Source organism: Mus caroli, chromosome 10 (assembly GCF_900094665.2).
Source record: "Mus caroli chromosome 10, CAROLI_EIJ_v1.1, whole genome shotgun sequence".
In the NCBI taxonomy this organism is placed as follows: domain Eukaryota; kingdom Metazoa; phylum Chordata; class Mammalia; order Rodentia; family Muridae; genus Mus; species Mus caroli.
In genome coordinates this window covers 68,257,549-68,284,115 of record NC_034579.1, presented here as the reverse complement: position 1 = coordinate 68,284,115, position 26,567 = coordinate 68,257,549, and the positions used below count along the sequence as shown (strand labels likewise).

The window sequence follows — 26,567 nt, the reverse complement described above, 5'->3', positions numbered from 1 at the left end:
TTTGAAGTGTGGAAAAGTTGTTACCAAACATATGCATTATGACACAGTTCTACTATTGAGTATAAATGAATAAATTTCCTACACTGCATAAAATGTAGGTGATGTTAAAAAAATGGGGTACAGAGCTAAACAAAGAATTCTCAACTGAGGAATACTAAAGGGCTGAGAAGCAGTTGAAAAAATGTTCAACATCCTTAATCATCAGGGAAATGCAAATCAAAACAACCCTGAGATTCTACCTCACACCAGTCAGAATGGGTAGGATCAAAAATTCAGGTGACAGGAGATTGTGGCAAGGCTGTGGAAAAAGAGGAATACTCCTCCATTGCTGGTGGGATTGCAAGCTGGTACAACCGCTCTGGAAATCAGTCTGGTGGTTCCCCAGAAAGCTGGACATAGTACTACAGCTAGATTCAGCAATACCTCTCCTGGACACATACCCAGAAGATGTTCCAACTGGTAATAAGAACACATGCTCCACTATATTCATAGCAGCCCTATTTATAATAGCCAGAAGCTGGAAAGAACCCAGATGTCCCTCAACAGAGGAATGGATACAGAAAATGTGGTACATTTACACAATAGAGTACTACTCAGCTATTAAAAACAATGAATTTATGAAATTCTTGGGCAAATGGATGTATCTGGAGGATATCATGCTGAGTGCAGTAACCCAATCACAAAAGAAGTCACTTGATATGATATGCACTCACTGATAAGTGGATATTAGCCCAGAAACCCAGAATACCCAAGATACAACTTCCAAAACACAAGAAAATCAAGAAGGAAGACAAACGCGTGGATATTTCATTCCTCCCTAGAATATGGAATAAAATATCCATGGAAGGAGTTGCAGAGACAAAGTTTGGAGCTAAGATGAAAGGATCGACCATCTAGAGACTGTCCCTCCTGGGGGTCCATCCCATAATCAGCCACCAAACGCAGACACTATTGCATATGCCAGCAAGATTTTGACCCTGATATAGCTGTCTCCTGTGAGGCTTTGCCAGTGCCTGGCAAATACAGAAGTAGATGCTAACAGTCATCTATAGGATAGAACACAGGGCCCCCAATATAGGAGCTAGAGAAAGTACCCAAGAGCTGAAGGGGTCTGCAACCCTATAGGTGGAACAACAATATGAACTAATCATTACACCCAGAGCTCTTGTCTCTAGCTGCATATGTAGCAGAAGATGGCATAGTTGGCCATCATTGGGAAGAGAGGTCCCTTGGTCTATCAAACTTTATATGCCCAGTACAGGGAAATGCCAGGGCCAAGAAGTGGGAGTGAGTGGGTAGGGGAGCCGGGTGGGGGGAGGGTATAGGGGACTTATGGGATAGCATTTGAAATATAAATGAAGAAAATATCTAAAAAATGTGTGAAAAATAAACTTCTTATTCAATTTATGATTTGAATTTATGTTTGAACTTCTAGTGAACTTTCATAAAAAAGAAAAAAGGAAGCTTGGAAAATCCCGGTGATCCATTCTCCTAGAAAAGGTACAAAAAGTCTAGGAAAGATTACACTGGGAGGCATAATACTGGAGAGGTAGCATTGGGGGTAAAGGCTTTGGGAGTAAGGCATTGAGAGCAAAGGCATTGTTTCATCAGAGAAGGAGGAGAGAGCAAGATTAGAAGGAGAAGGCAGAGTGGAATGACTCAGAAATTATAGGCAACATAAAAACTAAGAGAAATATGCATAATGCAGAGAGAAAGAGAAAACAAGGAGAAACTGTAGAGAGAGCAGAAGGAACAGGCAAGCTTCTCCTTACCATGGGGCAGAACAGGTCTTTTCTTAATAGCAAGCCAGGCTTAGTCATACTAGAGAGAACAAAACTTTCCTCTTACTGACTTAGTTTTAATTCACTTAGCATTAGAAGGGTAGAAGCTTTTTATTTTTCTATGCAATAAAGATTGGAGATCATTTTTCATCCAGAATGCGTGAGTTCTTTCTGCTCTGGTGCTTGGTCTTTTGCTCTATATACATATGTAAGTATGCATGTGTGTGTGTGTGTGTGTGTGTGTGTGTGTGTGTGTGTGTGTGTAATTATGAGATATTATATAAGCTGGGTCTAACTGGTTTAAATGGAGATTTATGACTCTTTATGCATGAGTCTGTATATGATTTTATCTGTTTAATCCATATTTTCTTTGTAAAAGTTTTTCCTTCTGTGAGTGTGTCTGTTTTCTCCTGGTTCAACAGAAGTTTATTACTCCAAATGTCCCCCCTAGCCTGACAAGGGAGAGGCATTTGGACAAGAGGGAAATGACTCTAGCAATTAATCCTTTACTTAATTCCACTACCGCCTCTTTCTAAGGGAATTTTCATAGGAAAATTTTTAGGAGAACATAGGAATAATGGCTGCAATTACTTTTCAAAATGTCTCTTTTTCTTCCAGAACTTCAACTAGCAGGCTGGGAATTAGAGTTGTGCAGTTCCTGCTGAGTTAGCATAAAGGCTACTTTAAAAAAAAAATTCTCTGCTGTTTTAAGATGAGGTGTTAAATGCCAGAGACTACAGCTTTTGGCCCCATAGGCAATAAGGAAGGCTAGCAACAGTAGCAAAGTGCCATAGATTTAAGATAGTAAACATTTTACTATTAAACAAAAACACTAACTATCTCCTAAGACCAACTCTTACACCTGCCAATATTCTTCCCCCTCTACTGTCTCAAGAAGAACCAAACAAGAAAGAAGACAAGCCAGAGCTGGCTCCTGGCAACCTACCTCATCATGATCCACTTCTTACAACTAAAACCCATGTTTCAAACGTCCTACCACCATCCAAAACAGTGCCACCAGCTTGTGCCCAGATGTCCAAGAGCATACATATGTGAGGGGTACTCTCATTCTAACCATAAGCTCACACCCTCTAATACAGCCACAGCACTATGAGATCATTAGGCTTTCTCCATTTTATATGTTATCTTAGCCTCCATCGTCACAGGGTCCCTGGGAAGACCATCCGGTACATATACTTTGCTATTGTGCTTTTTAGAACAGCCCTCAAATTCAACAATCTTCAGCCATGTAGAATGGCTTCATGTAGGATTTTGCTAATTGTCTGATTCAGAACTGTGATTTATGCATTCATTCCTTTATCAACAAGTTCCTGAGGTCCTGTTTCCAACTGGCACATCCATTCCTATTAGGGAAGCAGAAAGAATTAAAAGAGATAACATATTATTAATATTTACTATCCAGGAAGGTACTTGGGTATAGCAATAAAGAGTGGAGATGTAGAAAATGTAGAAATATTTGAATAGTGAAGAGTGGTTTTAAAAAAGATTGATTTATGAATATGAGTGCTCTATCTGCATATATACCTGCATGCCAGAAGAGGGCACCTGATCCCATTATAGATGGTAGTGAGCCATCATGTGGGTGCTGATAATTGAACGCAGGACCTCTGGAAGAGAAGGCAGAGTTCTTAACTCCTGAGCCATCACTTCAGCTTCCAAGAGTGGATTTCTTTATTATTATTGTTTTATTATTATATATTTTCTTCATTTACATTTCAAATGCTATCTCCTTTCCTAGTTTCCTCTCTGAAATTCCCCTATACCATTCCCCCTGCCCTTCTCCCCAACCCACCCATTCCCCTTTCCTGGCCCTGGCATTCCCCTGTACTGGAGCATATAATCTTCACAAGACCAAGGGCCTTTCCTCCAATTGATGGCCGACTAAGCCATCCTCTGCTACATATGCAGCTAGAGACAGAAGCTTGGAGGTATTCTCTGATCTCAATTTGCTAGTGCCTGCTCCTAACACTCATCACAGGGCTGTACTACTGCCCGAAAGGCATGGTGTGTTATGACTGCCATGTAGCAGGCCTGAAAAATGACACTATCAGTTTGTTTCCTTCCATTTCAGTTTAAATGATTATGCTACACCCATAAAGTTTCACCAACATGACCACCCAAGCATAAGTCGATTAAAGACCACATCTGTATACATGCCAAAGTACAGGAGAAACTCCACAAGACCTCAAACCTACACAAAGAACTACAGGCAACTAAGGAATTCTGAGAGATGGAAAATATTTTTTTCCAGTGAAGAGTTATCTAATACCAAATGGTTGGCCCTGAAAACATACAGACAAGTAACATTATATGGACTAAGCAGGATATATATATATAAATATATATATATATATATGTATATGTATATATATATGTATATGCATCTGTATACATGTATATGTGTGTGTGTATATATATATATATATACATATTGCATGTAATGAAGGAAGCCATGAATTTGAAATAAATCAAGTAGGTGTACATAGGAAAATTTAGAAGGAGGACAAGAAACTGTGATATGAGGAAGATTTAATTATAATCTCAAAAAATAAAATAATTCATACAGACTTTTAAAAAATACTAAGACAGTTCATCAACACCTTTACGTTTTTCTGTCTAAATGAGAGAAAAATAAATCAGACTGGAGATAAAAATTTTCAAGGACAATTTTAACTGTATGCGGTGGGGGTGGTGGTGGTGCACACACCCATGCATGCATATAGTTTTATTGCTGGCACAAAGACATTGAGTAGATGTGCATTGGATGAACAGAATTTTTCCTTAATATGAGTTATGATCTATGGAGTTATGTTTATATGATATTTCTCCTCTCCATGGGAAGACTCTAGTCAGTAGAAGGCAATAATATAATAGTATAAAACAGCAGATATAGATGGGAAGGAATTTTTAAAAATTTATTACTCAGAGATACTGAAGCTCTATGTGTCCGCAAAGAGTCTTTGTGGATAATAAAGAAGAAAGCTATGGACTCCTTTCAAACTTAAAATCTGAAGAATCTACATGGCGGACAGAGCTACCAGCCAACACAGCAAGCGAGAACTGCTTTGATTTGGTCTGCCCACAGGAAACATTACCCTGTCTGCTTCATAAAGAACGATTGCCTTTGACAGGGATCTGCCTGTGCTGACGTGGATGAGCGGGAGGCTGAGGAGTCTCGGAACCATTAGAAAGGACTGCGGGCTCAGAGGAGCCCCTCATAAAGAACACGAAAATAGACGGGCAAAGACAATGGATGAGCAGCTGTGCCTGCTGTACATCCATGCTGTGAATTATGGCACACACAGGGAATATTTCCAGTCCCGAGTTTTGGAAATCACAATGAAGCAATCCTTCTGAGGTATCGTAAACTAAATAGTGAGAAAACAAGCCGAAGAAATATTGTCTGCTTTTATCTATTTGTTTTTCAGCCTGTGGCCCCCACTTTGGTTCCTGTAGCTTGAAGGAAAAGCTGCATTTGCTTGCAGGTTGTATGCCCTGGTAAGAAGGCAAGGAGGCAGACATTGTCCGTCAGTCCTTTATTACGGTGTGCCTTCGAAATCAATGTCTTTGAAGGGTAGAGAAAGTAATATTGGGTTTGAGAAGAGAGGGCTAACATTTCCAAGGGACCAACTATAGCATTTGCCAAACCCAGAGGCAGTTCTATAATTAACGTTGCAGATCACAATTGTCTTAACTGGGCCCAAATGACCAGGGCTTACCCTTCAGCCATAGGTCAGAACATACAACAACCAGGGCCAGATGCTGGGCAAGGTAACTTCCCACAATTGAGAGAATCTTTGTTCAGCTGCCACTGAAGGGCATCTGCTTACCTCATTCACAGCAGCTGAGACATGGATTCTTTTCACTGAAGGGAGATCTGGGTGGCAGCTTATAGTCTCATCAAAAGCCCTATCTGAATCTTTTTTATTTTTAAATAAGGTTATAAATTTCATCTATACATATACATATAGAAAAACCAGTCACAATATCAACCATTGATTTTTTTTCTCAAAGCAATCAGCTAAAGCATAGCCTTAAAATTATTTAATCGAAATTATTGATTTGATTGTTCAGACTCATACCATTTTCTCTTCTGCCTAGAGATGTGCTGCTTGCTTTTCTCTTGAATTTGATTCAATGGGAGACTAAAAATCAGGAATAGCCCAGGATTCTATCCTTTCTGTCTTCCCACTTACCCACTAGGGTGCTATTTTCAACACTTGGAAGATAGTTCTTCTCTGGAAAGTTAAACTTGGCTAGATTATTAGGATGAGCACACAAAAGGAACTGGATTTGAATTTAGGACCCTGCTGTGGTTTCTCTCTGTGATCTTTGTTCAGGAAGACACTTCTTTGGCTCCTGTGCTAAGTGTTTTACCTCCGGGGTGGGGGGACAGAGCCCAGAGATTACTTGGAGACAATATCCTACTTGCTTGAGAATGTTTAGTTCTATGGTATTTGGTTCTGAAAAACAAAACAAAACAAAAAACAAAACAAAACAAAAAAACAAAAAAAGGAGCCATATCAGAGAAATACACTCTTTGAAGACAGCAAGTCCATCAGAACTCAGGATTTATATTAGATTTGAAATGTGAAGGTAGAGATGACCTAGCATATCGTTAGTGTCTCCACTCCTGCTTGCTTTTAATTCTTTATTAATTGCTTTAACTCTGAGGTAAGGTGATGTCAGAAAGAAGGAAAAGATGATCTTAAAATATTGAGGGAATGAATGCAAATAAACAGAAACACCCTTCAACAACCATGCTTTTTTCCCTCTCTATTCTCCCGCTACTGAATCTGAACAAAGCACCAGGAGAGCTCTACATTCCTCTAGTGCCCCAGAAGCCACCCCTGGGGGACTTGGTACTTTCCTCTTAGCATCCTCCATGTCTCTCTTTACTTTGGCTGTCAGTGTTCAAACACACTGACAAAATTGTCATGGCCAAGAAATCACTCTTGCTGTATCTATTTTTTTTTAATAACATCTTATCTCAATCTTCTAGTGGGAGAAGATTCAGCACTCATAGCTGCTGCACACATTGCCTGAGGAGTTATCCACTAAGCTATCTGTTAAGTTACTTGTACAAAATATCCTTGTTTTATCAGCTGTGCCTTAAGAATTTCCTCTTGTGTGGTCTTGATTTCTCAGCCTTCTAGCCCATGTGGGAGAAGCTTTCTCATAGGGTTCTCCCCCCACACCATGATGTGTCTGCCTACTGGATGAATAATGGAACAGGCAAGCTGTGCATATGAATAATACACATAATACTTTTAAAACTTTGTAATAATATATCTCTTGCTGGATCTAAAACCATGACTAAATGTCTGAAGACGAGTAAAGACCACAGTCGTAAAATTTCTCCCAGGCTCTCATGGACATTTATTTCTTTTCAACATCTAATAACAGGGTTCCGGATATTTCTCTCTTCTTAGGCACTCCCATTTCAAAAGCAGATAAGCTTTATAAGCTAAGTACAAAACGCTAGATTATGAAAGACATGATGCCACGGCTATAGAACATTTCTCCAAATGTATTTCTTTACAGCATCTCTTATGCAAGTAAAAGTTACAGGTACCACATGACCATAATTATCAGTGGGGTATTTAATACCAGCCATTGTGAGCTGTGGTATTAATGTCCCTTGAGCTGACCGGATTTGCTATCTATAATTTTGGGGCAATCAAAGAGAAAATCCTGGGCACAAAGCTGCTTGGAAAAGGAAACTTAGTTTTCATTGGTGGCAAAGCCTTGCAGAGCTTCATTAATTCATTTTCTCCTGTGCATCGTGTTATTTCAGTGCCCTAATAATGATTTTCCTGTCTCCTCTGGACTTAGATTACCTGCATATTTCAGTGAGATCATAAAATTAACTTCAAAGTCTTTTAGGTACAAAGATTTCTGTCTCACACTTGTCCCAAAGAGGCAATAACCAGATTATCCATGATTTCAGTCAGGAAATTAACTTTGACTTTCACAAGAATTTCTTTAATGTGTCTTTTAAGAATATCCTCATCTTCTTGTTCTATTTTTCTTCTCTTCCACAACACAGCCTCCCAGAATCTCCATCGATGGACCTCCTCTTATTCCCTTTATCATTAAATCTTTTACCACCTTGAAACCTTGTAAAACAGGCTTTTGTTTCTCAAGTACTTTGTGGTTTGATGAAGAACTAAATAACTCAGAGTAAAGCAATTCACAAACAACCAATTTCATTTTATTGCTTGCCATTGAACTTTTATGTCTATGATGCAGCGGTCAGCGGCCCTTGTTGGACAAGGTTCTCCCAGTGTCTCTTTAGTAGGCCCACAGCTCTACTTTCTATTTATCTCACAATACTTATGTCTCTTTATGTCAGATGGGAGGCTGACCTTGTAAGCAAATAGTAAAAGTGATCAGAGATACAAGACACCATATTGCAAAGCTTTTGGTTGAAAACTAATGGCCAGATACTAAGCAATGAGCAGATCCTGTACTGCCAGAGGTAAGGGACAGATGACCTCTGGAGGGCTGTAATGTGAAGCATTTTGGGCTACACAATATGGGGACTTTTCTTTAGTAAACTGTTATTAAATTATTGGCTGTTTTAAATGTTTTGTTGAGACAGGCAGCCTCTATGGCAAGTTTCAAATTGGCAATTCAGGAGACTAGGCCTACATCTCTATTTCCAAGTCCAGGGAAGTCTAGGCAAGTCAGTTACTGAAAAAAAACCCAGGCAGCGAGTCAGAAACTGCCCTGCCATCAGAAGCTGCCCCACCACCAGGTCCGAGGCAACGGGTCAGCAACAGCTTTCAGCTCCCCATGCCTCAGCAATGGTTCTGTAATGTCCCTAGAGATAATGCCAGAAGATTAAGATAGGGGCTATCTACCCCTCCCTGGATTTCCCCTAATGTGCTTTAATCAGGCCTGTAAGCTCACTGTGGCACCTCTATCTTGGTAGATGGTAGACACCAGCACACTAGATCTCTGCAGAATTAAATGCTCTTTGCTTTTTGCATACTGTTTGAGTCTGGGGTATCATTATTTGGCAAATCATGGACCCACACTATAAAATTTATTGGGGAATGAATGGAACATACTTAGAAGCAGTAAGCTATTTTAGATCATTATTCAGGCAATGATTATGGCTATTTCTTCTTAACCTGTCTCTCTGGCTGATTTAGAGGGTCATGATCTAACTGAAGCCTTAAAACAATCTGCTCGTTTCATTTACAGAATATAGGTGTTGTGGCACTTGACTTTAACCACAACAATCAGGAGGCAGAAATAGGCACATCTCCATGAGTTTGAGGAAAGTCTTGTCTACATAGAAAATTCTAGCTACATAGAGAGACCTTACATCAAGAAGATATTTTCATGATAATGGGTATTTTTAAAATATCTACATAAGAATTTCTTTGCTATAATTAGAAAATCAATGCCAAGTTTGAGAATCATTTGAAAAATCGAACTCACAGTAAGGATAGACTGTGGAAATCTAACTTCATCCTGCAGGACATACCCAAGTAGGACAAATTTGACTCCACTGACGAATATATCATGTATATATTCTTCATGTATATGCATGTATATCAAGAAGTCCAGAAATCTTAATTTATACATATACACATATATCTTCAAACATATATGTGTGTATATATTTTAAATAAATTATATATTTATATGCATTACCTATAGGAGATACAGCATTATGCTGAACATGCATACTACTTCAAGCACCTTTGAAAATGACCTGAAATCTACATTTTATAAAATAGTCCCTGGATGACTCTTTACGATGCTATGCTACCAGTGAGAGATTAAATAAAATCTGGCATTGTCTTTCTTCCCACATAAGTCCACATAGTTTAAGCAATGGAGTTTTCTTAAAAAGAAATTAAATATAATAAGAGATAAATTTGCCAGCAAGAGTCCAGTTGTTACTTTCTTAAAATATAAAACCTAACAGTTAAGTAAGAGAGATGAACACACAGAATAAGGTCAGCCTGAAATTTGACATAGTCCCTTAAAAATCTAGCAAATTCTCAATGATGAATTCTAAAATCATTTAATTCTATAGAGAATTCTAAAGAAAAAAAAACTAGTTTAACAACATTAGATCACAACTATTAATATCATAAGTATTAGTGTTAAAGGATTCTATAAAAAGTAGCAAATAAAAGATGAAACTCATTAGAATATTAGTTTAGTCATCTCAGGAAGAATTACTAGTAAATTCATATTCTTGCCTGTCTGGGTGCTTATAGAAAAAACCTAGAAGTGATTTAAAACAGAGACTCGAAGAGTTAAAAAATAAGATGGCTTAGTGTTTAATTGCACTTGCTGCGGTTATAGACAACCAGATTACTATTCTCAGAACATACATGGTGGGTCATCACCAGTTCTAGGCAATCTGACACTGTTGTAGTCTCAGGAGGCACCATATATGCACATGATGCAACCACATTGATGCAGGCAAGCATTTATGCATGTAAAATATAATAGACAATTCATTAAAGACAAATAAAATAAACTTTAGAAATTACACACTAGAAAGCACAGTTTCTATTACTACAGGGCATTGGTATCCATTGGGCAAGAGGTGATACACTGTGCTTTCAATAGCATCCTCTTGAGATGACTTATGCATTTACACCTCACAACTCAACCCTTCTTTCATTGCTCCTGGACCAATGCTTTAGGTCAAGTTATGGCCTGGCCATATGAATGCTCTAATTACCACAAGGAAGGAATTATAACTAAACATTCATGAAGTACAGCTATCTGTAGACATTAATCAAAAGTAGTCAATCATGTTCCTAAAGTCAACAATGTCATTGCTTTGGCTTACAGTACTTAAAAACATCTAAAACAGGTGGGTTGAAAGCTCATGATTTCTGTGAATTCACTGTCTCACACACACACACACACACACACACACACACACACACGTAAATATTATAATAAATATGTGTTATCTTTTCTTCCTATATTCTAGCAACCAATATTAATTTCATAGGGTGTTAAGTAGTTCTTTGATTGTCCATAGATTCTTCATAACACATTTTTTTAATTTAAAAGACTCATATTTTTTTGGAAAAGATGTATCAGCATATGCAAAGACCACTGTGTCAGTTGACCCCAGGCTTAGAAATAATAAGTACTGCTAACCTGTTCGAACTATGGAGGAGGCTCTCAAAGATACAACAAATGAAGGGTGCCTTTGGGGACCATTACTTAAAGGTTAAGGAAACAATGACCATTGCATAGTATTCTGTTCTTGATAGGAAAAATCGATGTGAATGGAAAGAGTTCAGGAATGGAGGGGCCTCCCCAACCATCATCCCATCAGACCTGGATACTTCCTGTCCTTACAGATTAGTGCGTTTCTGCTCTCATATCCTGCAGCTCCCAAGGCCAAGAATGATACTTTCCCAAGGGCATTCAGGAAGTGTCTAGAGTGATAGAATCATGGAGTGATTGGATCCTAAATAATAGAATGCAAGAAGGATCCCAGTACAATGCCGGGAGGCAGGAATGATGCCAGTCAGGTAATCTTTATGGCAATCACTGGTCATATTTGTTTACTTATGCAAATGATTTGCAACTACGAAGAGGAGACACTAACCAAGCAATTAATGGAGTGGTCTCTAGTGAACATTTAAGGACTAAGAGGACTGATTTAGCACTTTTTTATCACTAAGAAAAAAAAGTCATACTAAGAAAATAAAGTCTGTGTGAGACACTGTTGCAATCGTTGCAGAGGTAGACTGATAGACTAATAAAACAAAAGGGAGAAAGCAGAAACAACCCTGAGCTGCATGACTATGGGATTTATGACATGGCTCAGGAAAGCAGCAAGGTAAGGTTTGCCTGCTGGTTAAATATAGGACACCCCTAGCCCCACAAAATACAGATAATTCATTTAGTACAAATAAGAGAAAAATCAAGGTGCCTGGATTATATAGGGTGATATTCATGACTCTGGGACTATAGGGAACACTTCTTAACAGTAACAACTTTGAACTGATGCATGGATGAGAATATACTTTGTCAAAAGTCACTCTTATCTATAGGTATTTGCAGATCCATTGATGAAATCCAGGGTCTTGCATATGCTAGGCAGCATTCTTGTACTGAGTTAAAGCCCCATTTCCAAACTCTTCTTCAAGTAGATGAGACACGGGCCATACACAGTGAAACATTGTCTGGAGCACATGTAATAAGGAAAGAATCATACCTAAGGTGGACAGAGACCATGCATATGAATGAAAACTAACATCAAGGAAGGGCAGTCATCTCTTCAAGTCCTCTTCCAGAGGACCTGGGTTCAATTCCCAGCACCCACATGGCAGCTTACAACCATTTGACACCCTCACACAGACATACCTGCAGATAAACCACCAAAGCACACAAAATAATTTTTTTAAAGTTAAAAAAAGTCAATGGAAGTTCAACGGGCAAGTGAGAAAGAGACTAAAATATATACATTTTGAAAGAAAGAATAAAGATTAAAAACATGGAAATGATGCTCAGTCTTAGGGAACTGATGATTAAGGCCACAGTTTTATGTGTCTAATGTTGCACTGTGTTGGTAGGATTGACACAGCAGAATGTTGATCATCACCATATTGAATCTTGCTCGGTCACCTTGGCAAGCAAGCTGGGATTGCCAACCCAGCCAAACACACACGTGTGTGACCCAGAAACTCATGTACATGTGCATGAAGAGAAACAACAGGAAACTATTCATAGACTGATGGAGACAACACCCTTGAGACAAAGGCCATGCACATCAGCATCATAAGTGTGGTGGGGAATGGGCTGTGCTGCAGCTGCATACAAAATGCAGAGTAAGAGACATAGAAAGACACTGAATCACAGCAACGGTGAACAGAGGACAACCACCGTTATTTTTAATATAATGTATGCAAGCGTTTATATATATATATATATATATATATATATATATATAATACATGAGGAAAAGAAGCTGTGGTCAATACAGTGCTTCCGAATGGTTGGCATCGTGTGTACGAACCCACCAGTTGATTGCCATGTTTATTTCTGGCTGTGATGTAGTTCTCAGGGAAAGTAAGTGTATCTGTAGTCTTTGTAAAGAATGAGAACTGGATCCAAATCAGTATATAAGACATGAACTCTCACCAGTCTATAAAAAAGGAATACAATTTGTATAAAGTGGGATCTTATAAATATGTAATGTTGCATTGAATGGTACAGCAAGATTAATGGAGTGATGGGGTGAGGCGAAAATAGTTACTAAGTCTTCTTCAGCAGATGTTAAATAATTGAAGAAAAATATGTTGTGTGAGTCTCTGTGCACATACATCCACATGGCTATATAAGCATGTAGAAGCCAGAGGTCAACTTTGAGTGTCTTTTCTCAGGAGCCATTGACTCTTTTGTTTATTATAATTATAATTATTAATTATTATTATTAATTTTAGACAAGATATCTTTTAAAATATTTTTGATAATTTGGGTTTTTTAAAATGTATATTGGTATTTTGCTTGCATGTATGTCTGTATGAGGGTGTTGGATTCCCCTGGAACTGGAGTTGCAGACAGCTGTGAACTGCCCTGTGGATACTGGGAATTGAATCCTGGGCTTCTGGAAAAGCAGCCAGTGCTCTTAACTGCTCAGCCATCTCTCCAGCCCTCTCGACAAGGTCGCTTACTGACACCTGGCATGTAACCAGTCTGGGATAGGCTAACTAGCCAGTAAGCAGGGTCTAGTCACCTATTTGCCCCTGGCTCTCTAGTGCTCTCATGACCACTATGTACTGCCATGCCTAGTGCTTGATGTAGATTCTATAGATTGTTCTCAGGTCCCCATACTTATGTAAGAAGCCCTTTACCAACTAAGCTATCTCTCTAGCCTGATACACATTTCAAAGGGGAAAATTTTTTTTTTAAAAAATAAATGACCTTTCAGGCTAGCAGCATGTTAGTTACGTTTTCTTCCAAATAACCTTTACACCTTCGAGAAACCTCCATTACTGCTACTCTCTTCCAGGACTGGGCAAAGAAGTATATTATATTGTTCTTACCTGCTTACGGACAACCTCAATTGTTTTTGTGCTAACAGTTCTTTTAAAAATCAACTAAATATATAGTATGTCATTTGTCAGAATTTAAAAAACCATAAGCAATATTAAACTGTATTCTCATTTTTCAAGAACTCTTATGAGTATGGTTATGCTTGTTTAGTATGTCAAACATGTACATTTAGAAGTTGGCATGCACTATAAATGTGGCACAAGTCTCTTTCCAATAATTAATGAATTTCTGTGTAAAACATCAAATTTAAAGACCTTCATTCATCATGGATAATTTAGCTCAAACCCAGGATACTGATCTGTCTACAATCAATAATGCAGTCTGTAATTTAAATCATTTGGATAACGGATGTGAATGTGTTTTAGCATGCAGCGTACAAGAAGGAGATAACTAGTCTATAGAGATGTCCCCAAAATGGAGAGCCGGGCAGTGGTGGCTCATGCCTTTAATCCCAGCACTTGGGAGGCAGAGGCAGAGGTAGATGAATTTCTGAGTTCGAGGCCAGCCTGGTCTATAGAGTGAGTTCCAGGATAGCCAGGGCTACACAGAGAAACCCTGTCTCGAAAACAAAACATGGAGAAAAAAAAAAAAAAGTGGTGGCAAGGGCAGGGGTAGGGTGGGGCGGGGCAGGGTCAGGCATGTTACCTGCCTTTTCAAAGCCATGACAAATGCTGGAAACCAGCAGCCTAAAGGAGGAGAGATTTAGTTTTAGCTTAGCTCACACCCAGAATTTTCAACCTGCTGTGGCTAGGAGGAGCTGGCTGAGTCTGAGTCAAGCAGGTGACCTCCTGGTGGGCAGGGAGCAGAGAGAGAGAGTATCTGTGCCAGCAAGCTTTCCTCTTCCCACTTTTTAACTCTGAGTCCAAAGCCTCTGAGATGGATGGTGCCATCCACACTCAGGATTGGTTCCTATTCCTTAGTCAGTCTTCTCTAGAAACACTATCACAAACATACCCAGAAAGTATGCTTCATTAATCTCGTAGGTGCTGTTCAATACAACTACACAGACAATCAAAATGAACTGACACGGGAGAGATCTCAGAACAGACATGAGTAACTAAACAGGCTAGGACAATTATTGGTGAATTATCAAAATTGTTAGGGTAGGGCTTCTTTGTGGCATGCTGACAGGGAAAATCGTTTACAGCTGTATTACATTAGCTACAATACCCTAGCAGTCAAATGACAATAATTAGTAGCTCTCAAGACTATCTCATGGTTATAATAATACTTAAGGTAAAAATAAAAATATGACCCTGACATGGTTGTTAAGAGGGAAAATAAGCCAATAAAATAATTGTCAGCCAGAACAGGGATCAGTAGTGGTAACTGGTAGCATATATATTTTGAGGGAGAAGGAAAAGGTTGATGGCTTCATGACAGCTGTTGTGGGGAGGATAGACTGAGGTATGGGCTATGGAGAAGGAACACTTTCAGGGAAGACCCTTTTGAAGGCACAGCTCTGTTCGAGGAAGCTTGACTATTAGACAAAAATGCTGACGGTACAGCTGCGGATGTGATGTATGCTGTGGGCTTGATGTGAGTGGAGGTTTTCCAAAGGGATGCACAGAGTCACAAGAGCCATTTAGGAGCCATTTTCAATAGTTTGTAAGAAAATAGAACACATCATATGTAATGAAACATAAAAACTAGAAGCAAGCAGATATTAGAAAAGAGATGAAAAAGAGATCACATTTCGAATAAACACTTCAGCCATGATTATCGGTCTGCAGTGCGCCATCTTTTACGGTTTCTAGAATTATAAAATATTTATGTAGACATATCTGCACAAATGAATATGCATACATTTGTTCTAACAGGTGTTCATATGACTGAATCCGGTGAAAGGCTGGGTTCTAGATAACTACCAGAAAACTACTTTCATACATTTCAGATCTATTTGTGAACGGCTCATTGAATCATCAAAAGATCAAGGTTCTAAAGATAGCCCCAGGCAACAGACAGACCTCATTACACACGAGTCTGTAGGTAGCAGCACTGAAATAGACATCGCGAACCTTTCAAATGGTGTGATTTGTGTGATGGTGGCGGTGGTGGTGGTTGGTGGGGGATTGAGTAGTGGTGTCTGCACTGTATTGCTTGACTTGGCAAGAGAACACATAACACTCCTCACTTGTGGCCCACTTAAAAAAGAAGTATTATAGTTCCAGGCATGGTGGAGTGTCATGCTGAGCTACAAAAAAGTAAGGGAAGATTCATAAAGCTCCCTACCTCCGTTTCATTTTTTGAGCCCCACACAGAGAGACAACAGCTACATTAATCAGCGACAGACCCCAGAGGTTCGGATTTATTTTGTTTAATATTAAAATGTACAGTTGAAGGAAACATGAATTTTCTTTTCAAAATGACACGGCCACTTCCCTTCTGAACACCACAGCTTACTAATGATTCTAAAACTGCTTGAAGGGGTTAGAAATGAATCATTACACTATATCCCAGTGATGAGTTAGCACACAAATCTCCCATGAAATGCCCTTGATTTTAGGTTAAATAAATTCAACATCTTTGTATTAGAACTGAAAGGATGTTTTGTTGACTCAGGACTTACAGGACTATAAGAGTGTGGTGGACTATGATGGGAGGTTTGCTGGGAGTTGTCTTCTACATTGTACACAAGGTTAAGACCCAATTTAAACTTAACAGGAAATGTTCTTGAATTTGCCTTCCCTGGTGTGGTCTGTGCATGTTTATGCCCGAGGGTTTTTGAGAAGTAGACAAACAATTGCTTCTGAATTTGAAGATGTTTGACTCTTCAGAATTTTTTTTTCAGTGAGATGCAACTAGAGGGGTTAGATACCTGGGGTGTGAGCTTAGAGCCTTCTATCCTCATCTACCCTCCATCTAACCCCGCTTAACCTACATATTCACACAGAGATGGGCCGAAGCATCCCGTGTGTTAAGCTAGACACTTGTAGCCACTACCAGAAATATTAGGGTCCATTTTTTCCTATAGTGAAGTCAAGTTACTGCTGATGGTATCCTGTGGAATACCATGACATGATTGGTGGTGGGGAGACTGTCCCCCCACCCCAATTTAAACCAGCAGTGTCTTTTCACTGGAAGTGATCTGGATACATGATTATAAGCACCACTGATTCCCATTGATCTTACAACTCACTGGGTATCAGGACTAGTTCAAGCACATCTTCAGTGATGTGTTACTCTCAACTTCAGTGACCTTAAACCAGTACTCCACATGAATTATGTCATGTTTTAATGGCTTACTGCTTCATAATCTTCACTCCCTTTTTCTCAACATAGTGTTGCAAGTGGTTACAGATGAACTAAAAATGACTTTTTTTCCCTCTGAACCCTTTCCTGACCACCTTAGATCACTGCAATGTGTTTCCATCTCTTTTATAAATAATACACACACACACACACACCAATTGGACACACACATCTTCATACTGTGTGACAAGGTTTTTTATGCTATATATATTTCCTTCATTACTATTTTGCAATTTCAAGCAGTTAGAAAATATTGATAAGCGTATTGTTTTTTACCTCCAGTACTTACTTGTGAATTGTAAGATCCTAATTAATATTCTCTGCTTGGTAGTTTATATTCAATTCTATTAATGGTGGTTCCCTGAAATAATTTTGACATATATAATCTTAAACATTGTACTCATTACTATATAGCTCTTTAAAAAGTAAACAAAAAATTCTTTCAGCTTTTGAATCTAAAACAGTGAATTCCTCATATTGAAACACCATGAGAACATAAGTAGAATCCAATAACTCAAGCTTAGTAGGGTAATTAACCATATGTATCCTGATTTTGAGTCTATCTTAATAGTGTGTGATGGCAATTAAGATTAAATTTTACAGGGAGATCATGAGTCATTTAGTAAAATTAATGTATTATATAATTATCATTAGGTAGCAACAGGATTCCATTATGAGGCATCAAAATTCCATTGGAAGCACATTACAGTGTTCCTGGAGCTGCAGAGTCAGATGTATGTAGAGCTATTTGGGATGTTTATCTCTTTTTTGCACATTCAAGATGGTTCTAGTTTCATGTAGAAATACCACAGCCTAGTGAATAGCTAGATACACTGCATCATATGATAGCTGCTAGGTTCATATTTCAGTTTTCAAATCTGATATAGGCTTTCTAGATCATGTGTTATCAAACGAAAGAACAAATCAGTGGAGGGGGCTCATGTCATACCTTTTCCAAAATCACTGGGGGAAATGATAAAATGAAAAAGAAAAAGATAAAAGTTGACTACAAATTGACACCCTTATTTGTGCTTCCTCATGTTTTCATTTATACCCCGTGTATAGAGTCTATCCCTTTAATTCTAAAGAAAGTATGAATGGTAATTTCCACAAATAATTGGACATGTTTCATATGAATAGTCATGGTATGATTGAAAGAATTTTTTTAAAACAATATGGTGTTTAAGAGTGGGGACTCTAATGTAATTCACTTATCAGTGATGGGCCAAAGTCTAATGCCTGGATTCTTACCTCTGTTTATTTCTCCTTGAGTATTGAATCTTTCAGGACAGGAATTAATCTTTGTCACCTACACATCTAATGTCGCCCCATCTTAAACCAATTTTGAGTCCCCGGAATTTTCTACAATGAACACAGTGTACAAAATCTAATGCTGTGGGATGTTCTTTTTTTAATATAAATATGGTGTTTCATGCTTCCATTTCGTTTTAAGTTATCTCTTGACCATTCTGGAAGGGATTCTCAACCTCTCTTGACCTCTCTGTGTCCCTCTTGCCCATGCCCATCCTCAGTATGGCTCTTTCCACCTCAACATGATGTTTCCATAGCAGCCTCTAGTGTAGACTTCTGTCACTCTTCCTGGTGGCTCCTAGAGACCATCCTGTGTCCAGCTGTCACGGCCTCTGCCATGCTTGGTCAGTGCCCATTTGTTAGCATCTACCATCTCATTTATTATCCACATAAAATAGTGTGCCCATTTGCTTATGATGGATAAAGGAAGGCTACAATGTATCACTCTACCTTCAGTACCTGTAGCCATGAGTTTTCCTGAATCAATGATGCTTTGGGGTACAATTCTGTTACAAGTGTTTGTACTATCTCTCCTTCAAATGTACCCTGATATTTATCATCTGTTTTCTATGTGGTAGCTGGTCTAATGATTGCCTTCTTTGGGTCACTTTCTTCCTTTGTTTGTCTGTAGTACTATCTTAATATATTTAAATGTGTGTGTGTGTTGAAATTTGGTATTAATGCTTTGATTCAATCAGCAGTCTGCATGTCCAGACACTGAAGGTCCTTGTCCTTAATTGGTTTTTGATTGATCAATAAAGATGCCAATGGCCAATGGTTGAGCACAAGGTGGGTCACTTAAAGTTGAGTGGGAAAGGATGCAGAAAAGAATGGGAAGAATCACCATGGTTCAGAAAAAAAAGATAGTGGCAGGAGATAAAGCCAACAAGCCATGTGAGATTTTTGGGTAAGTGGACTGGCCACTTCCCTGATTGGGCCTGAGATAGCAGGAGAAGGTTTAGGAGTACCCAGCCTTTGAGGTAGCCAAGGTATTTTAAAAATAAGCTAATGTATATGTGTGTGGCTTTCATTCAAGGATCCAAAAATAGCTCCTGGACTATGAATGTGTGCAGTATAGCTAAAACTCACAGCTCTGTGTGTGTGTGTGTGTGTGTGTGTGTGTGTGTGTGTGTGTGTGTGTGTATGTGTGTTGAGTATCTATGTGGTATATGAACATGTATGTGTGGGAATGTATGCCCCTATGGGAACTGTAGAAGGAAGTAAAAGATACTGAGTGCCCTCTGCCAGCATTCTCTGTCTTATCTCCTTCCCCCTTTCCCCCAACCCCACTCCTGAGACATTTGTCTGTCTTGGAACCTGGAGCTGGGCTGGAAGCCACTGAGTCCTAGAGACTGTTCTTTCTCTGCTTCCCAAACAACTGGAAACCAGGCACAATTTGTCTACATTTGGCTTTTTAAGTGGCTTCTGGTGATTGAAAGTCAGGGTCATGTGGTTGTGCAACAAGGGTCCTTACCCACTGAGCCATCTCTCCAGACCCCTAAGAAACTATTTCTAAATCTTCCAGCACTTGTGATTTTTTTCTTTTCTTTTTTCTTTTTCTTTTTCTTTCTTTCTTTTTTTTTTTTTTGTTGTAGAATCCATGTTTGGTTCTTGACACTAGAGATGGTGTGAGGCAGTGGAGCCATTGCATGAATGGCTTCACATCTGCTCTCTAGTTGGTGATGTAACATCTCTAACATCACAATGGTTCAGGCTCTCTTTGGTGGTGCATTGGAGTGGAAGGAAAATGCAAAGTATTTTCTCTCCCAGATTGGAGACAGGGACTAAAAATGATAATGGCCATAAAGTTGGCAGTCAGAGTATTGGCAGATCTATGGAAGAAGAAAGAATGGATTCAAACTAGCCAATCAAATTCTCAGGACCTGGGCTGGGGAGGTGGTTCAGTGTGTAAGTATTTGCTGTGGAAGTGTAAGGATCAGAGTTTAGGTCATCAGAATCCGTACACATGATAGGTGTGTGTGATGATCCACTCATGATTCCAACCTTGGAGACAGAGATGAGGGATCCTCAGAGCAAGCTGGCTATAGAGACTAGACAGATCAGTGATCTCTGGATTTGGTTGAGTGACCCTACCACACTGAAAAAAGTGGAAGAACAATCCAGGGTATTTGCAAATACATCAACCTCCAAATCCATGTACATCCACATGTGTGTCTATATACGTGCACACACATGCATAACACACACAAGCATACATGCATACACATGTGCACAATATACACATGTATGCACACACACACAGATATATACACATATACACACATGGACACAAACCCTCCCACATGCACATGTACACATACATACATGTATACACAGGCACACATACATACACATGAGAATGGGATGGGAGAAATCTTAGGACCTGATGTGAAAGTCTCATTAAATAGCATTTAAAGAAAACATCTTCCATAGCCAGTAGATTCTACTAAACATCAGACTTGATGCTTGGTTAAAAAAACAAACAAAAAAACCAAACCAAACAAACAAACAAACAAAAACCCAGCAGAATTCTAGACGATGCCTATTCATAGAACCAGCCAGAAATGTTTGAAAACCAAAAACCAAAACCAAAAAACAAAAAAACAAAAACCAACCAACCAAACAATGAGCACAAAGGGAGATAGAACAGAGCCTGACACTTGGATTTGGGGTCTTGGTGACTGACTCTCATTCCTTGTTGAGTGCTAGGGCTTGGATGAATGTCCTCTCAGAGTTCTTATGCTCAAGGATTGTCCCCAAGCCAGTACTAGTGGACGATGGTGGATTCTTTGAAAGGTGGAACCTTGCAGGATGTTTTTCAGTCCTTTGGAACATTCTTTTAGAAGAGATTTTTTTTTCCTGTTCCTGGATCCAGACAAGGGTAGGCAAGCTCAGCTGTATGACTGTGTCATGTTTCTTCTCACTGATGCTCACATCATTGAACTGCCTGATCTTAGTAAAAATTGAGCCAAATATAGGATGAACAGTGGTGTCCATCTTTATGTAAATGCTGGGGATGAGCAGCTGCAAAGGCATCTCCTGTAGCAGGACCTAATTGAAGACTTTCTGAGAGACCAAAAAGTGCTGATGCAGACCATGCCAGCCAATTGGGAACTGCTGTTTAAAAGAGATGCTTTCTTGGGACCAATGGGGCATGGGTGGAGGATATTTATAGGAACTGTGTAGCAGTGTTCAGACAAGCTTTGCTACAGTGTTTCTCACCTGCTTCTGGGTTATATGTCATTGATTCTGTGCCACCTTACCTCTAACCCCCAAGGACAGGTAGGGTTGGTTGACCAGTAGTCCAGGGCACAAACAGCACTAAATCAGTATCCAGTTTATGATGCTGCTTGCCTCAGCTATCTCTCAGGGGTAAGCCTTAGCGATGTCCTCTCCCCTGAAGGACACCTCCATGCTTCATCTGCAGGAGGAGCTTCAGAGGATACTACCTGTCTCTCAATATCTCTTGTCCTAAGCACAGAACATGTGTGGGAACTTGGATATACCTTAATTAAAATGAGGTAGTTTGCCAAATGCAACTGTAGAGTTGAGGCTATGGCTCAGTGGGTGAGCATTCTACCAATGTACCCAAAGCTCTGGGCTCTTCCATGGCACTAAAGATATATACTGCAGAAAACGCCTATCATGTACACACAGGAAGTGAGAGAACACACCTAAAAATTTACCCTAGAGTGTGCAGGAATACACAACAAGAAATCTAAAGGCAAGTTTATAACATCCAACAGATTCACATCTGGAATTCTACATTTTGAATTTGGAAGGTCCACATCCAAACCTAATTGTAAACTAAAATACAACTCTCTGTATATAGTTCTTTCTTTCTTTCTTTCTTTCTTTCTTTCTTTCTTTCTTTCTTTCTTTCTTTCTTTTTTTTTTCAGAAAATAAAGTTACATGGGTTAAGTCAGAAAGGAAAACTCTAATGTTAGTGAATGTTTAAATTATACAAATGTCATTAAATATAACAAGTAAAAATAAATATATATAGGATATATAGGATCTAATAAATATATAGGATCTGACTACCAAAGAGTCATGAAGAGTATTCTACAAGTCATTTATAGATTACTTGAACTGTGTATCTTTTCAAAATTACAGTGTAAGAACTTAGGTTCCTACAAAAACACATAAGCTAAATGATGACTCCACTTACCCTGACTTGACCCACAAAGGCATTGGCCTCTTCCTCCACAACAGAGAGGTTCCTGGGCAGATAGGGATCGAACACGGGAGCGTTGTCATTGACGTCCGTCACCACTATGTTCACAGTGGCAGTTGAGGTCTTAAGGGAAGAGAAGAGAAGATTCAGTATGAGAGGAGCTGCTGTCCTTTGAGACTGAGTTAAGTGTTCACACTGGTTTTTCTCTGTCAGAGAGGCATCTTAGTTCCTTAGCTTTCCAAAGGAAAAAGATACAGAACATTAAGAACAAACAAACCAACAAAACAGATAGAGAGAGCCAATGATATAGTAGAGGGCACACAACTTCTGAGCATGCCAAGTATCTCCTAGGGGTTCACCTTTTAGGTTTTACTGTTTAGCTTATTCACATTTTATGGGTGGTAAGCATTTATTTATTTTAAATTTTTAAAAGGTTTATTTATTTATTTAGTGTAAATATGCTGTAGCTGTCTTCAGACACTCTAGAACAGGGTGTCAGATCTCGTTACAGATAATTGTGAGCTACCATGTGGTTGCTGGAATTTGAACTCAGGACCTTTGGAAGAGAAGTTGTTGTTCTTGACCACTGAGCCATCTCTCCAGACCTGGTGAGCATTTATTTATACACACATATACCCTTTTATCCGCAAACTGTACTATTCTGTAATTTTCATCAATTGTGTGTATTTCACAATTAGACAGAAACATATATACTACCAAATGGAATCAAGACATAAATGTGCACTATCAAATAGCCTGACATATAAATAACTATTTTCATGGAAGTTAATGCTGTCAGAACATATCACCTTAGTATGCCTTAATATTTACATCTAAATCAAGAATTTGAGCCCCGACAAATTATCAGCAGTCGTAAAATTGTTTCATTGAGTCCCCAGACAGTGACATTGGTGTCAGCTAAATTGCTCAGTTCTGTGGATGATCCTTTCTTACAGGGAAATCTTGGCCTACCGAACCAGAAACTGTTATGGAGGTTGAGGCCTCAGGGTCAATAAGTTTGTCTTTATGTGTGAATTGAACTGGAGCCTCCATCCAACTTTGGCCTCTGCCTCCCTCTGTCTCAGTGTGGGATTGGTTACAGGTAGCAAAAGACAGACATGGGAGGACAGAACCCTAACGTACAAGGTAAAACATGAAATTTCTAGGCTATTAAGATGCTTAATCGCAGGTCAATGAGCTATAAGAGCTAGAGAGAGGATGAAAACCCTGTGAGAGTCTGGTATAAGGTTTGTTTAAGAAAATAGGGATACTTTGAGCCTGGAACACCAGAGAAGGTATGTATATAAAAAGCAGAGTTTTTACTAATCTGGAGGTAATTTGCAGTAAAACTAGACTAGACACAGAATATGAGTTTAATTAAGTGACTCAGAAGAGGTTGTATGGCCATTAAGAAGTGGAAAGAGACAATGTAGTGCCTCCTGGCTGCCAAAGTGGGTAAAAGCCCATACTTTCTGTTGAAAACAGTGTGATTCCTTGGTGAACTGCAGGAGCCATGTTGCCTTAACTCAGATTCAATCCCAGCCTCCAAGACTTCTACTTTAAGCTACCTCTACTAAACAAAATCAAGAACACCCTTCCATATGAAGTCATCTTAAACCTCTGTATCTATTCTATAACAGGTTCATCTCACATTAAAACCACCGAGAGGTGCTGGATGTGGGTGGCTTGTTTATTTGTGTGCACTGATGGCTCACCCCTTCGTAACCTAGAGCTAAATGCACATGATTTATATGTGTGTAATGTTCAATCAAACTTTGACTGAAAGACACCAAGAGGGTCACAACAGCATCCAGTTGTCAAAATCTGGAAACTAACCAATGTCCATGCATGAGATAGACAGGCGTAGAGTCTGAGGACATGGGACCCAATTGCCATGAGTGATCCTGTGGTATAATTCAGGAATGTAAGGTTGAGTAACAGAAACCAGGCACAATCACATGGAATTACATGGTTTCACTGACATAGGTGAGAATTCTACACACTAACTAGAGTCAGTCTGGCGTGGTGAGCTGGAGAGCTGGAGGAGGTTCTAGGTCATGGAAAGGTTAGATCTTTCAAGAGATGAAGAACTTGTTTGCTGCAGTGGGCTATTCTCACAGATGCTTTCTCAGCGTGGACACTCATCAAGCTGTCCAGGTGTGGGATTTGTACTCTTCCCTGCAGAGATTCCCAGTGAAGTCGTTTAATTTAAAAGATGCATATGAACGAATACACATGTGTGTACAAACACTGTGAGTTTATGTAAGGAAATTAAAATTCTTCTGACTAGATGAAATGCAGGGGTTTTATTTTTCCCTTGTAACCATTTCTATATTTTTCAAATCTTTCCCAAGAAAGCTACAATGCTTTTGTAACAGAAAAATATTTTAACAAATGTTATTTCAAGTTATCTTAGAGGTGAAACCAGGTTCTTTTTTTTTTTTTAATGTGTTTTATAGCAGCAGTATTTCCCAATTTGCCTGAGGGTGAACAGATATGAAATTTGACAGCTTGAAGCTAAGACTTCAGAGTGGTTGCGCTTGTGTCCCTGGCTTTCCTTCGAGCTCCCTGGACACCTCTATGTCCACCTCTGCATTTCCTACCAATCTATTTTTTATCACCCTATATAGTTTTTCTTTTCTCTCTCTCTCTCTCTCTCTCTCTCTCTCTCTCTCTCTCTCTCTCTCTCTCTCTCTCTCTCTCTTCTTTCTTTCTTTTTTTCTTTTTTGTTGGTTCTTCTTTCCGTGGAGCAGTAGGCTTGAAGACTATCTTGGATCCACTGTCAGAGACAGACCTACAGCTGGTTGATGCCCAGGGGAACTGAGTCATCACTGTGTGGAAGGCACACTGGTGGGATCTTGGGCATACTTTCTGACACCATTCTGAATTTTACAGGAGCTGATGGGAATCCACATGGGTGGGTAATTTTTGGCTTAAACATTTCTTAAGAGAGGGACAATGCTTGTGTCAAAGTTGCCTGGATATCAGTACTCCTCTTGACTCTGGCTATATTTTACTGGCTGTTCTCTTCTGACCATGGGAACATAACCCTAGACTGCCTGGCTACAGGGCATAGTGGTTTTGGCTTTCAGGTTGGTCAGGAAGGCAGTCACACTATGATTCAACATGGATCATGCTTCATATTAAGGACAGATTCTAGGTTTTAAAAGTTAATTATTAAGAAATTGAACATAGTCCATGCTAATAAAGGTATAATAAAAGGGTGCTTCTCACAGTTCTATAGGTGAATTTGTAATATGACTGTTAAACAGATATCAAATCAACAAGCCTAATAAATGAGGTAATTATTCTGAGAAATTTGCTCATTATTTTCTCAGATGTTTTATCTCTTACAATCACATTAGTTAGAAATTTTTGTATTTTAGTACTAAATACTATCGTTGATCACCTGTGGTTGATACCCATTTTGATTACCTCTTTGCTTTTTATTTTCAATAAAGAACAAATCTTAAAAATATATATTCCATTCTAAACTAATACAGGAAAGGTGTTTCTTTAGCAGTAGTTTATATACACTAATTTTCTTTGACTGTGATGGCTTTTAGGTAGATACTGATGAAGTGACCTTGGTTTTCCAAAGAGTTCATGGTCTAAGAAGCAATGAACAATTATCCACACAAAGGACTTCTCAATTTAAAAAAAATGCTGATTGTATGTTTACTATCTCAGATGCCTGTTATATTATGAACTTTGTTGATCCTATCAAATTAATTACTTAAATCATTAAAAAAATAGTCTGGGAGTAAAAAAAAAATTAAGATATACAAAATTTAAGTGTATTGACTGGTAAAACAGAAGATGATGCACTTCTATTTGTGCAAGTTTAAATGAAAAAATGACTTATAAACGTGTAATAAGAGAATTGGAGGAGAGACACATGGACCTGTGAATTGAACCTGGTACTACTCTGTAAATACCAGGCAAAGACTGTCCCGGAGGGCTACAA

The 26,567-nt window shown here is 38.9% G+C and overlaps 1 protein-coding gene across 11 annotated transcripts in view; it reads right to left on the bottom strand.

Annotated features, from left to right (window-relative positions):
- Pcdh15 (protocadherin related 15) overlaps positions 1-26,567 on the bottom strand; it is a 1,443,104-nt gene that overhangs the window by 207,197 nt on the left and 1,209,340 nt on the right. For all 11 annotated transcript variants that reach the window (XM_029482520.1, XM_021175219.2, XM_021175220.2 and 8 more), the window contains one exon: positions 22,595-22,723. In XM_029482520.1, coding sequence (XP_029338380.1) covers positions 22,595-22,723 — 129 coding nt within the window. The remainder of the gene's footprint in view (positions 1-22,594; positions 22,724-26,567) is intronic.